The following is a 16,232-nucleotide window of genomic DNA, read 5'->3' on the forward strand; positions in this document are numbered from 1 at the left end:
ACACACTGGACACTTGGCCAGAGGCTTAGAAACCTCTCCAGACGCATCAGGCATTCCTTTGCTGCTTGCACATCACAGGCTTTGCAGCTGTGGTCAGATCCATTGAACATATGATTGCATATATCCGCACGTTCTGTCCCCATCATCATCCATCATGACTCCTCTTTCTTCCCCACTTGCCAGTGTGCTACTGAGTATAAATAATAACAAAAAGAGAATCTTTCCTTTGAGTACGAGGGAAGTGAATGTCGTAACAATGGGAAGAGATATTGGTCACTGCAAGGTGCGCTTTTAAATACACATTCACTTCACATGGTAACACCGTCAGCTTCCAAACTCTCAGCCTTGCAAGTCTGCATTAAAAATGCTTCTCCGCAATGGCTATGATCACAATCGCAGAGCAGCAACTGTAAAGGATGACTTAACAGCGCAGAATGCGATGCTCCCTTACCTGGGCAAGCTGTGTCCTTGCAACCACAGTGGTGAACGTAGGCTGCAAGTCGATCACCGCTTCCACCTCACCTGCCATATCCTGATCTGAAGCACGTGAAAGAACAGAACGTTATCCGCTGCTTTTCCCGAGAAAAGTTGCAAGTGTCCGATGCAGAGACATACAAGTGAAAAAGAAGCATAAGCCATCCACTGCAGCTAGCTCTAGCGTTCCAAAACATATGCACAAATACTGCATTAACATGGATATGGCTTACACCCCCTCGGGCCCACTTTATGCCCATGCGACCTGCACAAGGTGAGACACAACCTTCTTTTCTAGGGTAAAGCAGAGCATATCGACAGGAGCACAAGGCAATGGAGGAAGATATACGCACGCTGCAATATATTTTGACTTGTGCTCCTGTAACTATACTTTGCTTGTTTCACGAGGGAAGCACACACACTACCCCAACATACAATCCTGTTACTTCTTTAACAACACACAAAAAGAATTTTACTAAATATTCTGAAGATAATCCTAGACTTTTGTGCTATAGGTTACTTCTTCGGAAAGCTGATGATATGGTCTTGGTAGAAACTGGGTGATGAGCACAATGTACAAAAATATATGAGGCACTGGTTTGGAAACATCTTTGATGATAATTCCTGCAAGCGGCAACTATTACAGTGCAGTAACCACAAAGATCATTGAAGCCAGCAAATACCAACACCTCATAGAATAGAAAACAGTAGAAATAGGTTAGCATGATAGGGATGTGTGCTCAAAGCACTGTGCACACTCAATTTCAGTCCTCAACACCTGTCTCAGGACTCTTTAGATGCAGAATATGTCACTTGGTCCATACACGAGACATTAACCAACAGTTGCACTACAGTTCAGAACTCATTCAGGTGTTCTGAAGCTTGCAAAACTTTTCTCTTTGGCAAGCGACAACATAAATTTTTTTTGAGACCAAGTGGAAGAATCATGAGCTGCATATACCACAGAGCTGCAATCAAAAACAGGCAAATTACTTTCCGACAGCAGTACAGCAGACATGTGCTTCAAATACAGTTAGTAACCAGAGTGCTTCGGCTTGCTAGTAATTAACGCACTAACACCAAGAATGAGAACAGCAATGTTGTTCACGGCTCCCATGTGAATAGATAGTTCTGTCATTCTACCATTACTACTAACATGTCGTTAGACCAACATTACGTGATGTAACCAGGCCGCTACTACACTGAGCACATTTACCACAACCCTAAGGTATATTCCTAATATCCTGACAAGGAAGTGTAAAGTTTAATGACATACACCATGAATTCACCTAGCTTCTGCTTTCCGCTTAACTCAGTTTGTTTCATGAAGACGATAGCAGCTACACTGAAGCACAACGACAATGCCCAACAAAATTCCACACAGTACGCATAGGTGGCTATAAAAACCCACTGCTCATAAATAAAACAGACATCCCAGTTGCGCTGCGAAGCATGAATATTCATGGTAAATGGACAGACAGATGTTGCTTGACACAGCAAGTAAAACGTCCAACACGTTTCTGGCACTTACCACGACCTTCGTTTGTGGGTAAAGGGGCAAAGCTCACCTGACACAACAAGCTCGCCAGATCTGACCAGAGAATCTGACTCAATGGAAGCCTTGTTGAAGAGGAAGATTGGGTTGGTGTCTGTGCCTGCACTATAGCTGCCCACTGAAGCTGCCGGTTGCAGGCTTTCACCCCCACTAATGAGCAGCACCTGTTTTTCAGGCGGCACGTTGCACCGCTGAGAAATCACCGTTTTGAGATGTTCCACACTGAAAGACAGTAGACAAGAGCATGGTGTCAAGCGACTTTGGGTCTGGTACAGCCTCACGCCTTTGTCATGTGAAAGAAGCAATAACAATGCACTCACTGTCCACTGCCTGCCAAATCGTGCATATGGAATCGCGCTTATGGAGGAAGAATCCCAACTAAGAATGGTGACGAGAAATTTCTACCGTTTTATAATGACAGAACATGCACTCTGTGAAGTACGCGTATTCATCAGGAAAACATTAGATCTGGCTGACCCGCTTGATATTTAAGTCCGGATTCTTGCGACGATGCCAGGTTTTAATAAATAATGCCGGCGTGCGAATAAACATGGACTTCACGAGTCATGCTGACAAAGTTTGTGTTTCAAACAAAGCGCGGTCGTTTGGAAAAGCCGCGAAGACGGGTCATGTCACGACGATCAAAATTGTGTGTAAAAAAAAAAAGAAAAAACGAAGACGCAAAGGCGGAAGCGATCTAATCGCGGTCGGTCTCTACAAGGCCAAGCCCATGGGGATACACCTCTTGAACACGCAGAAACACTAGGCAGCAAGAGATAGCATGCTAGCCGCGGGGCTACGAACAAAGGATCCTATTGTGTTGCTATGGTTACACGCTGCCAAATAAGCCTTGATTCACGCATGCTCGTTTGCTCACCTTTCGACAGCGTGGTTCATTTCAAAGGTCATCATCTTGCCTGTATCGACGAGGAACACGTACAACATTTTGACACCTTTGTCGATAAACTGCACAATGACCTGCGGATGAAAAGGGCAGACACTGACGGACGGACCACCTTGGTTGAACGGAGATGCCACGCTTGAGGAAACGTTAACAAGACAAAAAACACAGCAGTACTCGAGTGGCAACACGTTTCCGCATGCTCGCAACAACCTCCGATCAGCGCAGCTCTCTTGTAGTACTGAAAATTACACAACAGGCTGCGAGCTTTGCCCTACAAAGCTGCACGGAAATTGAAACGCGTAGCCGCTCGGAGAGGGGAAAAGTAGTGCGTTACCTAAGAAACTTGTCGCAGATTGTTGACCACAATGTTGGAGCCGGGTGTATAGAGTGCGAAAAACGTTTCCGCGGGAGCCAATAGGGAGGAGATCACCCGAAGTATCGCGTCGAGAGGCCGCAGTATCCGTAGTATCATGCTCGCACCAGGCACAAGCGTCGCTGTAGACTGCCAGTCGCAAACGCTCCCGTTGCGCGTGAGGTCTGCCACTTCGGATCGACCGGTCCTTTGAACGACATTTGGCGCGCTCAAATCAGTCTTTCGGCAATTTCTAGGTGTATAAACAAACGCGTTTCCACAGCTCTAATCACCCACTACTCGACGTCCAACAGCTGACCGCCATGTTATTGTTAGTGTTGCCAGCTCGCGATTGTTGCTACTGAGAAACGCTGCCAAGAGCAGCCGCAACAGCGCACCTAAGCGGAGATTGAATAAAGAACGGAACGAAAGGACATTTTGCATGTGGGCATGTCGGGTCTTAAATGCGGATGTCAACCCATGCACCATCGCGGAATGTTCGCAAGGCCCTTGCGCAAAGCTTTAGCCAGCGATGTGCAGCGAAGTCAAACGCAGAGAACGCGGTAACCGCGTGATCGGGTCGCTTAGTAACAAGCTGACAGCGGTGGCGGTGTTTCGAAACCATTTCGTCACCCAAGGTCGGTGAAGCCATCTCTACTCTTGACGATGTTCGTTTGCACGTGCGTTGCGCGACTCTTTTTCGCGGGCCTACAGCTGCGCAAACCGCTGAAAATTCAAACTCCATGCCTTATTTTTTGACGAGAGCAGTAAGTCAAGTATTCAGAGAGCTGTAGATAGAGAGGAAAATTAAAGTAAAGGAAACAAAGGGCAGAAAAACCTTGGTCTGTACAAACTGTCATGCGCGCCCACGTGCGTGCCTTATCCCTTTCCTTCCCTCTACCCGACCGCCAATCCTTCTTTCCCGACTTTCCATCCCCATTGGCCAATGTTGAGGTGCTCATCTTGCTCGTTTCCTTTCATTCTTTCCTCCTCTCTGGTGCCAGCTAGTGAGCTGGGTCATGAGGTCAATGGCCAGTAATGGCTTCCGCGTGTAACAACTCATTGGTAGCAAAGAAATGTTAAAATTGTCTCACACAACATCTGAGTTTTAGAAAATGGCACCCAAACTTAGCGGCCGGCTGCGTATGTATCTGTAACTAAAAGTTCAAGTTACGGGTGTAACACCAACGAGGGCTGAGCTAGCTGAGCCCACCTTTGAAAAATCAGTGTTTGTTTCCATGCTTAGAAAACCTGGAGCTTTGTTAATCACCCCTCTGGCAGGCCTTGTACCTTCGCAGGTGGTCAGGGGTACGCTAGATCTTTTTTCGCATCAGTAAAAAACGTCAAACGCGAAAGACGGTACTGAACAAGACGCATTCGTAATCAGAGAGAAATCGAGCATACCGAACATAAACTATGCGCATTAGTGGTGTACAAAAGTTTTAGCTTTTAGAACGCAAAATTTTTCCTCGAAACATTACGCAACAACACGGTGCGCAAGAACTTACGAAAGCCAGAACTAGGAAGCGTTAGCGTCAGCGACATCAGCAAGATGGCTCCTGTGAGGTTATGGTGTTGCGTGCTCGTCGCTTCGTTTTTCACGTCTCTTAATGCCCAAATTGAAACAAACGAAACTAGCATGGACTCAGAAGTGACTGTTTCGCAAGACCAGCCACCAGACATGGCCGAGGTCGAAGACCGACCGCTTGGAAGTGAAGCCGTCGACATTCTAGAAAACGCGGAGCGCGACGCGGAAGTCGTCAACGGCACCGACGACACCGCCAACTCCACTCAATCTACCGCCGCTCGTAACGAGTCGGCGACAACAAATCCGATTCGCTGCCTTCCCAGAAACGATTCGACTTTGAGTGATGTGCCGAATCGGCTGCTTCTGATCAACGGCACGGCTTTGATACAGGAGCTCTCGCCTCCTCCCAACAAAACGAACGCGACCGCCGGCGGGGGCCACTGCGTCGTCGTGACGTTTTATTCGCCGTACTGCAACTTCTGCGCCAGCGCAGCGCCGTACGTGAACGCGCTGCCCGCTGGATTTCCGGACCTTAAATTCTACGCCGTCGACGTCGTCAAATCGAGCCACATCAACATGCGCTACGGGCTGGTCGCCGTCCCTAGCATACTGCTCTTTCACAACGGCCGCGCAGTGGCCAAGTTCAACGACACGTTTGTCACGATGCAGGGGCTGATTTCATTCATAGGCAGGCACACGGGCATGACTACCACGCTACCGCTGAGTCCCGACTACAGCGGCCCACTGGCCGACATGCCTTTGGAGTACACCGACTGGGTGCTTATTTCGGCGTGGGTCTTTACCATCGTTTGCGTCGTGGGTGCTTTCCTCCGGTCCAGCCTTTGCAAGAGAATGGTAGCCAGCGTGCAGAATGCGTGGCGGGAGGCGCAACACCAGCACCAAGACTGAGATAAGCCGCTGAGCAAAATCAGTTTCTACTGTGATGTTTGGGAGTGAGCAGTTAAACGTGGTGGTATGGTGATGGGAGGCCAAGAATGATTGTCAGGAGTCGTGGCCTGCTGGCAGATTCCGGGAGTCGAGCTACGCACGAGGCGATGTGAAACGTCGCTTAAGTCAATGGAGATCTCGAAAATGAGGCGACCATGTTGATTTCCCGCATCTTACGGTGACCAACTGACATGTAGGTGGGTTGTTCGAGCCACAGTGAAGGAAGCGTGATGGTGGATTCAAGCGAAGACGGTGTCCCAGTTAAACCCTATTGTGAAACCTGTTATCACACTGAGTGTTTTGTATTGTGCACATCACCAACACTGCAGGACACTTGACAGCCTGTGTGTGTGAAGCAACCACTGGAAGTGCAGTGTTTTTACTGACTTGTTTGAAGGCCATTCTGTGCCTGTCCAGTAGCATGTTTGTGTACATGCGGTTCGAGAAGTTCCCATAGATTTCAACTGTTTGCTTGTTACACATGTCTAGTGAATATGTAATCGGCCTTATTTCTTTCTCTGCTCGAAAAAAAAAAAAAAGGTGTGCGAGCAAGCAAAACACGTGCATTCCATAAAAAAGAGAAGTTTGTTTATGCTTCATGACACACGAGGCAAACAAACAGAAGACCACTGGCCATTCAAGTACACTTACCAAAAGGCAAGCAGCCTTGAAGAGTGCGACTAGATATTAACACGGGCAGCAACTACAACGACATAATAAATAAAAAAAAAGCCAGAAAGATATAAAAAGGTACCCAGACACACAGGATAATCTCGGAAGCCTTGCAACCATCAATTCCCAACAAACATGCAGCAGGAAACTTATGTGCACTTTCGTGATGTGCAACCAAGCTGAGTAGCACATCTCTACTAGGCAAGTAACCAACATACACTCAATGCAACAGCAACAGGCAGCTAGGCTTAGTGGATGCATGTCGAAGGTAGTATGCTGCAAAAATTACAATAGCATTCGTGGGAAGTTTGGCCTTTTAAGTCGTTTCTTGGAAGCAGGAATGCATTACACATCGGAAAACCTGCACTACAGCATTAAGGCCACCCAATATGCTTCTCCACAACAAGTGGTGCTCAACCAAGGCCTGGCTGTAAATTTTCACCAAACTCAAGCTGTATAAGTTAAGCCTGTTAATAAGCACGAGGTAAATTTTCACGATAGTTTTGCCTTGGATAACCTCACAGCTTGTTAACATACCACACCTTGCAAGGTTGGGCCACCATAGGTGCCAAACAAAACGACACCAAGCTGGAGCACATAGGTCATAGTTGTGTCTTAACGCCAGTACAGAAGGAGACCGGAAGCAGCCGCTTGGAATTAGCAATTCATTAACAATCCACCGGCGCTTCAAAAACAATGACAGCAATAGCTTTCATAACACTTACAATACTCCTCCACTGAGCAAAGACCAAAGGCTTTGCACAGAAGGCACACAAGTTAATTCGCTCTGTGCCACAGGAGATTCGTAGTAGCACATCACCACCCCATTACATTTCCATGAACAGCACCGTCTTCCGGGGTCCAATGTCTTAAACAAACATTCAGCACGATTCAGTGCTGCATGATACAGCACTCGCACATAAGGCAGTCTCATGGCTGGATTTGCCATAACAGCATTGTCCATTCACTAGGAGACTTTTTACATGGCATCAAAATGGAACTGGTGAGCCTCTTGGAGCTTCATTCGACGGTCCTCCCGTTTCTCCAGCCAGTGCAGAGCTCCGATGATCAGCACGATGAAGACGCATGTTCCGACCAGCGCAATGCACGTAAGCACCACCTGAAATGAGCGCGGGTGAGGGTGTTATCGAGGCATGCAAACTGCACCATTTTACCTGCATCAAATTTTATCTTTCACAAGCGGAAAAAAAGCGGCAGCTGCAAGAAAGCCACATTGTGAGTACTGCTCAGTTTCATACATAGCAGGCAATGCTGCAGAGGCTGTGCAAGTATTGTGTCTGTGAAACCATAGTACTCCGCCACGTATCATTCGTTATTGTCGGAGTTCCGACTCCGGTGAGTGTGTGAACGAAAACAAAGAGCACTATAAAACGACGTGGTAGTGTCCAAAACCGCAGTTAAAGCTGTAAGGCGCTCGGTGTTCGGGCCCTCTGGATGTTATTTGCACCGACTGAGAACTATTTTTTGGGCGTGGACTGAGCAGGAGCGATTTGCCCTACCAAACGCGTCGCATGCAACTCCTGCTTCTCAAAGTCTCAACGAGTTGCGGGACGAAAATGTGTAAAGAAGTAAAACGAAATCCAGGAGGTGCCAGTCACGGCACTTAAGGTTCGTCGCAACAAAATATACTTGTGTTCGTTTTGGTTGCATGGCGAACTACTTTCTGAACGCAGACTTGGCCAGTGCGAACGGACGTGCTAGCTTTGGCAGCATTGCCTGCTATGTATGAAAGAGAGTACAGTTTGATAGGATAAGTGCTTTGGGCAAGGAAACTAGCTAAGCAGCAAAGCAAAGTGGTTCAGCAACCACTTTCTTCCTCACTGCTTTGTACATAAACAAAGAAATATGAAAATGTGTCAACAGGCACAATACATAGCGGAAAGAACCAACGAACTTGTGTAAAGATATATCCTGCACCTAAGTAGGAGGAGGCTAAAAGTACTCGAGCTGCGTCCACTACCAAAAATTAATCGGCCTGTCCCGGATGGTACCAGCATCTCTTGCTAGGAGTGGCTTATTTAGCTCTCTGTACGACGAACGAACACTGGAACATACTAAATACATATTGAGCAAAACCAGTCTCAAGCTAGGAGAATGCAATGAACCAAAGCCCTTCCCCAATTACACCGCTGTAGAAAAGGAATCACAAAAGAAAAGGCAAGGTTTGCATCTATTTTTTCTCCTATTACATCCAGTCAATAATTCAGCGCTAAGAGCATGGCTCTGACACTGCACAACTTTGACTTTGACCATGATATCCACACCAATTCTGGCCAGCAGTGTTGTTATAGTTGGCACTAATGAGGCGAGACACCCATTCACACACATAAACATTCCTGAAAACACCTAGCAAGCAGGCCAACCACTGCCACAAGCTCAATCAGCAGAAACACCCACATCTGTTATAGCCAGGGCTCCACTAGTACAGGCACAGTGTCCTTTTATTTGATTGCAATTTATCGTAATATCATGCTCTATGGAGACACTACACCTTTTCCTGCCTTAGCACTGTTCATTGGTAGATTTTTTAATACAAATGGCTCTCACCATATCTTGCACCTACAACCTCAGATTTCTACTGATCTCTAACTCTGCTAATTCCAAAAATGCATGCTATTTTCTCAATGTACAGGTGGCACCAAAAGTTTATGGGATGCAGGTATGTGGGAAAAAAAAAAATACTTTGGCACCATCACTGAAGTCAGTCACCTAAAATGCACGTAAGAACAAGGGGATGTGCATGCTTCATCTAGTGGTGTTATTACCAGGATGACTAGTAGATGGTAAGGTGATGCTGGATGAATCCGCAACTTGAAGCGGGAATGGTGTTCATCGTTTATCATTTATGGGGTTTAACGTCTCAAAGCGACTCACGCTAAGAGGGACACCATAGTGAAGGGCTCCGGAAATTTCGACCACCTGGGGTTCTTTGACGTGCACTGACATCGCAAAGTACATGGGCCTCTAGAATTCTGCCTCCATCGAAATTCGACTGCTTCGGCCGGCATCGAACCCACGTCTTTCGGCTCAGCAGCCGAGCGCCATAACCACTCAGCCATCACGGGGGGGGGGGGGAATGATGTTTAACCAATGTGTTTAGGGAAATCCCCAAAGGCGCAGCAGAATTCAATAAAGGTTAGGCCATCCCTAGGAGGATGTCAACGAGTAACTACTCCCTTGAGTGAATTTTATACCATCTTGGCGAGCTTCCCTAAATACTCTGGGCTGAAATGCTCCTAACCTTTGAGACTATATCTTTGGCTGCATTTGAAACTTTGCCTGCCTTGCATTTTGTGCAACTTTATTCACTAGCAAGCAATTTCGGAAGAAGAACTTTTTACTCGACCGTCTTGTGTATCTAGCTCTGGTCATCACTTCAAAGCAAATATTCCATCTCATAGACAGGACATGACAAAAAAAAATACACTTGCCAGAAGATGCAGAAAAAAAAAGAAAAAACCCTGATGCTCCAGTGGTCTTACAGGTGCCTTATTCACAATGATTCAAATGAATGGGTCTTGTGGAGGTAACTTGTATCACAATTTTGTTATTCCATGATCATTATGCAATAACATACCTTACAAAATCTAAATTTCCAATACATTTCATTCATTTCATCACCTTCTTAAAAATGATTTACCTAATAAATTGCAATGTTCATATTAAATCATGCTCAGCACTGGTGCGTTTTTCTTTATTTTATTCTGCTTTAAGCCCTGACTTGTAACCTTAAAATATTGTATACATCTGTATACCAGCTCTTGTTCTGGACATGTTGTGACCAGAAAATTTGTATTTGTTACCTCTTGAAGTAATTGCATACCTTTTTGGTTTGCTACTTTTTTTTATAATATTACACTAATTTCTGCTCTGCTTGCTGCCTATGTTGTATTAAAACCACTCAGTTTGTACTCGGCGGTCCATCAAATAGCTTCTTAAATTTGGGATCTCCTAAGGTCAGTGGTGGAACTGCTGCACCAATTGCGCCAAACTGCGCCAAATGGGCAATCCTGCTACATGCTGCTACAAAATTGGGTTTTTGCCTACTTTTGCGCCACGCCTGCGCCGAAATATCTCTGAATAACTCCAATAACTCTGCCGAGAACGAAACCGAAACTCATTTCCGTGAAACCAAAACTGATGTCTGCCGGCAACACTTCCGGCAACGCATCTGCCGGCAGCCACATCGCCATCGCTGCTTTGCAACCGAAGGTGAACAAAGGGACCACTGTCAGCGCACTGCCTGTGTGGATGGACACTTCACATCTTCGATGTCTTTGTCAAAGCTGAAAGGTAACAAAACTTATGACTAACTTATATCGGGCAGAAAATCCAGCTGCCATTCCTATGACACAAGGATTAATCAGAGCGGTGAAACGATCGCGGAAGCGTCAGCTGCAACGGTTGGAGGCGGATGCAGCAGAAGAGACCCGTGCAAAACAAGCGAAACAAGACTGTGATGTACAGGACAAAGACACCCAGAAAAGAGGTCAGAATGAAGAGAAGGTACAAGAAGAGATCAGACTGGCCAGGAATATGATCACCAATGCTGAGCTGCTTTTCACAAAAGGTGTCAAGTATAAAAATTTTGCAGACGTTGAGAGCGGACAAGCCCTTCTGAAGAATCGACAGGAAAAGCTCGCAGCGGCACTGTCTAAGCTGGAGTCATCAAGAAAAGGGAAGAAATAGTACCTGAAAGTTTGTTTTAAGAACGGCATTTTTTATAGTTCTGTTGAGCATCTCGTTATGTCGCTCTTCTGAATAAAAACGGCTGTGTTTTTAGGAGAACCTCCTGTTTTGCTTATTTTCGGCTCTTTTTAAGGAAGCAAGCACTTTAAACTGCATTTGGGATTGAAGCTTGCTCTTGCATGGCTGTGGTTGCTCAAAACATCTGAGCAAATGCCTGTTCCAGAAATACAACAAAGCTTCTTTATTTAAAATAACTGTTTTTTGGCATGAAATTTTGGTACGAAGCTTTTTTTTTTGTGCTACAAAAGCTCGAATTCTGCTACAAAATGCCATTTTTTCTTTCCTGCTACAAAACTTAAAATTGCTGCTACAAACTGCGATTTCTTCTGCTACAAAAGCTGCTACAAGAAGCCAGTTGCCAGTTCCACCACTGCCTAAGGTATTACACATCACAGATTAATATGCAAAGATTTTTTAATAAACTTGAATTTCAAGAAGCAGTGACTGAAACCAGCTTCCAGTCACCATTGCAGCTGTCTCGGACAACATCCACTCTAGGAGTGCCATACATGCAGCTTTTTTCCAATTCCACCCTTGCACACTTTCAAACTGTTCCTAACTCCACTACTTCCTGTAATCCTTCAAGCCTAAAAAGTAAATAAATGCATCGAAACAAAGAACCTGCCGAAGGTGTTCTTGAAAGTGTGGTGTCTTATAATAATCAGCTGAGTAGCCTCACATTCATCAATAAACATATCAAAGGACTTCAAACCAGCCATGCCGAATTCAAAAAGTGAGAGGGAAGACAGGAAGGAAAATGTCCTCATTACAGAAGACTGCACACACCTGCCGCCCAGGGGTGACAAACAGCTTGTTGACCCAGCGTGATGGCTCACTGGGCGGATACGGAATTATCACCATCTGTGAGTTGGGGATGATCTGCGTCCACTGGTGGTGCACGCTGGGATGCTCGACGCTCTCGTTGCTCGCAAAGGCCACGGTGAGCACGTCCACAAAGTTTGGCGACTGGCCGAGCCCGAACACCACGTAGGGCAGCTGCAGAGCGTAGTGCGCCGACTGGTATAGCTGGCTGCTACAGCTCTCCTGCGGTGCACAGGAAGGCGATAAACAATGCAGGCTTTGGTTAGAGGGAAGAAGGGGAACGAAGCCCTCTTGCCTACCCTCCGCAGCGCTTGTTTTTATTAATTTTATTTAGAGAATACTGCACACCCGTAAATAGGTCCAAGCAGGACCAATTTGCCCCTCGTACAATTGCATGACCCATTTGCCCCTCGCCCGATTGCAGGACCCATTTGCCCCTCGTGCAGTTGCATAACCCATTTGCCCCTCGCCCAATCGCAGGACCCATTTGCCCCTCGACCATTTGCAGGACCCATTTGCCCCTTGTCCACATGCAGGATCCATTTGCCACTTGCTGTCCCTTGTAGTTAATACTGTACAGGGACAGCTTTTTCTGCGTCACTGGAAACAAAATGACACCACCGTTTGCTTGTTTCTTTAGATGAGAGAAGATGCGGTGTCCCGTCAAAAAAATTCACAGGGACACCTAATTCCATTATGTGTTGGCGATGTGATGGCATAAGCAGCTGCTGATGCCTTTACCGGAACCGATGTTATTTGCCTCCGGCCAGCGGTCAGGTCCGGTGACATCATTTCAAAGTTTAGCCATGACAACAGAGCCAAGTAATGGCCGAGCATCACAGGCGTTGCATGTGCTATAGTAGTCGCCTGGACCTATCAACATGCTGGTTTTTCTGGGAGGATGGGGTCAGTTTCACAGACTAAGACCTGGGCACCTGGCCTGTGCATGCATGAGAACAGCACACTTGACGGCTCCATTTTCAACGGCACAAGAAACGGAGGCAACAGAAAATGCAGCAATATTTTTTTGTTTTCAGGGGCTGGGGTATGTGCAAACTTGTCGCTCTGGTATCAGGTGAAACTTTATACAGTCATTTTTTTTAAACTTCTGGGAGTATTAGGTGATTGTTCACATTTTTTGCAGCCTATAATCATTGTCTATTGTGAATAAAGCATTCAGTTGTTAGTCAGCACCGTGTTTGCGTTGCCTCGTTTTCTTTTGTCTCCATTTTTCGCGCTGCTGAACTATGGAATTGAACCAACTCGCCCAACTTTTTGTCCTCCACACTTGAGGAAGCTGTCAACCTGCATTTGCAGCATCCACTGCACTACAAAGAAATTGTGGAACACAGTATAAACAACTTACTGCTGCCCGTGTGGTCAGTGCTCGTGGAATCTGCATGCTTCATCATCATCATGTCCATGCAGCATGTACAAACTATGTATACACATTATAGTAGCCATAGATACTGACTGAGGTTGTTTAGGATGGTTTACATTACTCTGTAGCGATGCTTGCGGCGCTCAATCATGCATCTAGTGAAAATGACAAGTCTAATGCTGGTGCAACTCTCTCTGTTACTGCGTGAATCAGGCATGGTAGTGTTTGTGACAGTTAAACAGCACCTCGAAGCAGCATTCTACACTTTGCACTATGAGTATTAAGCCAAAAATGGCTGTTTGCTGGCACATGTTTGAATACCGAACAAAGCAACACACCTGCGGATAGCCACTGGACGTTATGATGCGGTACCGCACCAGAGGTCCCGGCTGGTTCGTACCGTAGGCAAGATGCCCTTGCGGGCAGTCTGAGTAGCAAAGGCCGCTCACGGCGAGAACCTTGATGAAGCACGCGTCATCGCTGAACTGGTTACGCAGCGCGTACGTGTGGAAGCCGTTCTGCCGGGTTCCGTTCGTCAGCAGGATGTCCATGTGGCCGTCTTCATCGATGTCGAAGAACGCAGCCAGCTTGGCAGCGTCGAAGTTCGCTAAGGCCCCGTAATTCCAGTAAGGGACCAAGTTTCGGCCGAACGGGCAGCCCGCGCAGCGTACGTTTAGGAACAGCGTAGCCCGGGTCACCGCCTTCTTCTGTCCGGGCGGTTTGCCGTCCAGTATCGCCAGGAAGTCAGGGTAGCCGTCCATGTCGACGTCAGCGGTGCGCAACGCGACTGGCATCGCGATGTCCGGCTGGTCCTCTTCGTAGTGGAACCTCCAGGTGTAGTTGGCAGCGTCCTGGAACGACTCGTACCAGGGGACCCAGTGGCTTCCGTTCAGCACCATAATGGCCGAGTGCTTGCAATCGGCGCTGCCAAGGCATACCGGCATGACGTGTTCCATGTCACCGTCCGCGTCGACGTCGACGAAGAGGGACTGACCCTTGACTGCGGCGTCTTGCGGGTAGTCGCGCTTGAGCGGGCCTTTGAACTTACCGTCGCCGCTCCAGTACCAGATCTCCATGGACGACTGGGCGGTGAGCATGAGGTCGGCCGTCATGTCGTCGTTGAGGTCCACGTATGAGTTGGAATGCGGCTTCGACAGCGGGCTCGAGCCTTGGCCGAGAGTCACGGGTGTCGGAATCCGGCTCGGGCCGAAGGTCCACACCGTTCTCGTATTCGCGTCCTCCGTTTTAGCAGACAGAATGTCGACGACGCGGTCGTTGTTGTAGTCGAACAGCAACGGCTGCCAGCCGGCGGTGATCTGCGTGCTGTTGTCGCAGTCCACGCCCATTCGAAGGCGCCCCCAGAAGATCCGTATGTCGACGTCGGACTTGCCACCACTCTCCTTGGACGCAACCAGCACGTCCATGATGGAGTCACCGTCGAAGTCGCCCGGCATGATGCTCGCGATGACGCCCGGGACGCTGCACTGCACGTCGGACTTCTCGAACGACGGCTTGGCACCCGTCGCGATCCATATCTCCACTTTGTGGAAGTCGCTCGAGGCCAGGAAGAGATCGGTCAGCTTGTCTGAGTTGAAATCTCCGAAAGCGCCGAGGACGCTCGGCTGGGCGCTGCCGAAAACGTCCGCCGTTATGTCTCGGAAGCACGAGGCCCCATCGAGAAATACGGCAGCGAGTACAACGGCGATCACGCGAACGCTAATCATGATCACCGCCTCACGACACTTGTTGATTGTTCGCTTCAATTGAAATCATTTCACACCTCGCGCGGAACAGGACGGCGAATAATAACGCGTCTGTCAACGTGATTCGCCGGCCTGCATGTATTCTTCTGAAGTGTTTTTGCGGTGACAAAAACGACTAGAAGCATTAGCTTAGCATTTCATGATTCACCAACGCACGGAAATCAAGGGACTGCGGAAATGCACAAAACCTGCCTGACTGTACCTCTGCTTGTATGGCACAGCATATCCTTCTGAGAACCTAGCACGGGACGATACGTAAAATTTGTAACGCAACCTAGAGGGCGCGAGCATCCTATCATCTAATGGCTGTCAGGGTGAAAGAAAAAAAAACTGTGATAGCCTGCGTTAAAAAAACACCTAAAAGTTTTACTTCTCTGTCAGTCTGTCATAAAAAATTGCGCAACATTATGTAGAAAAGATTCTGTGGTTACCTGCGGCTTAACCAGAACGAGTTCAGAATTAGTTTTACCAGAACATTCAAAGTTCTGGACACGGATCTGGCGCGGTTCGGGTCAACGATCATGGAGTTTAGTTCCATTAACGTTGGTTCGGGTGTCCACCGAGATGTGAAACAATTACTGCTCCATTTCCTGTCCTTAAAAACCAGACATGGCTCTGGAACCCTGCTGGAACATGTGCCCTGTTTCTATTATGGCGGTGCAACATACGAGCTCACAAACGTTCTCCATGCTCACAAATAAAGGCTCAAGGCACCGTGCAACTTTGGGCACACCTCCTGAATGCGAGCTTTTTGGCTCAACTTGAGCGCAGTTTTTGGAACTTCTAATGGTGATCAGTTTTTCCGTAAAATCTGATTCCATTGCATCATGGCAAAAGTAGGGGCCTCCATTTTGTTTCTTGTCTCAACTGTACTTAATTGTCTTTGCGCGCGTCGACGAATATTGTTTACGTCACTCTGCTTTCTGTTTTCTGAGTATGGGGCGAGAACGAAAAGCGACAGGCGTAACTGACTCTGCTTCACATTAGAAAGCATAATGCCGCGCTGCCGTGTTGCATTAGAAATGGCAGTCGCGACTAGAGCGCAAGTATCTAGAGTGTTACA

The 16,232-nt window shown here is 47.4% G+C and overlaps 3 protein-coding genes across 3 annotated transcripts in view; 1 reads left to right on the plus strand and 2 right to left on the minus strand.

The window, feature by feature from the left end:
* The window catches only part of Atg17 (autophagy-related 17), a 47,931-nt gene extending 44,078 nt beyond the window's left edge, over positions 1 to 3,853 (minus strand). Inside the window, exons 1-4 of the mRNA XM_089552446.1 lie at positions 3,268 to 3,853; positions 2,907 to 3,007; positions 2,043 to 2,251; positions 452 to 537 (exon numbers count right to left, since the gene is read on the minus strand). Of these exons, the coding sequence (XP_089408572.1) occupies positions 452 to 537; positions 2,043 to 2,251; positions 2,907 to 2,974 (363 nt within the window). The 5' untranslated portion in view covers positions 2,975 to 3,007; positions 3,268 to 3,853. The remainder of the gene's footprint in view (positions 1 to 451; positions 538 to 2,042; positions 2,252 to 2,906; positions 3,008 to 3,267) is intronic.
* A 962-nt stretch (positions 3,854 to 4,815) lies between these two features.
* On the plus strand, positions 4,816 to 6,239 carry bug (thioredoxin domain-containing protein bug). The gene has a single exon (XM_089552448.1). It carries the CDS (start codon positions 4,838 to 4,840, stop codon positions 5,720 to 5,722), a length of 885 nt encoding a protein of 294 aa, XP_089408574.1. The 5' UTR covers positions 4,816 to 4,837; the 3' UTR covers positions 5,723 to 6,239.
* An 88-nt stretch (positions 6,240 to 6,327) lies between these two features.
* Positions 6,328 to 15,384, minus strand: LOC149335899 (T-cell immunomodulatory protein). The gene is made up of 3 exons (XM_089552447.1): positions 13,745 to 15,384; positions 11,990 to 12,247; positions 6,328 to 7,553 (listed from the first exon to the last, which is right to left on the minus strand). Exons 1-3 carry the CDS (start codon positions 15,128 to 15,130, stop codon positions 7,413 to 7,415), a joined length of 1,785 nt encoding a protein of 594 aa, XP_089408573.1. The 5' UTR covers positions 15,131 to 15,384; the 3' UTR covers positions 6,328 to 7,412.
* Between the last annotated feature and the right edge of the window lie 848 nt (positions 15,385 to 16,232).

The sequence above is a fragment of the Amblyomma mixtum genome, chromosome 7 (genome assembly GCF_055824585.1).
Source record: "Amblyomma mixtum isolate Tamu chromosome 7, ASM5582458v1, whole genome shotgun sequence".
NCBI lineage: Eukaryota > Metazoa > Arthropoda > Arachnida > Ixodida > Ixodidae > Amblyomma > Amblyomma mixtum.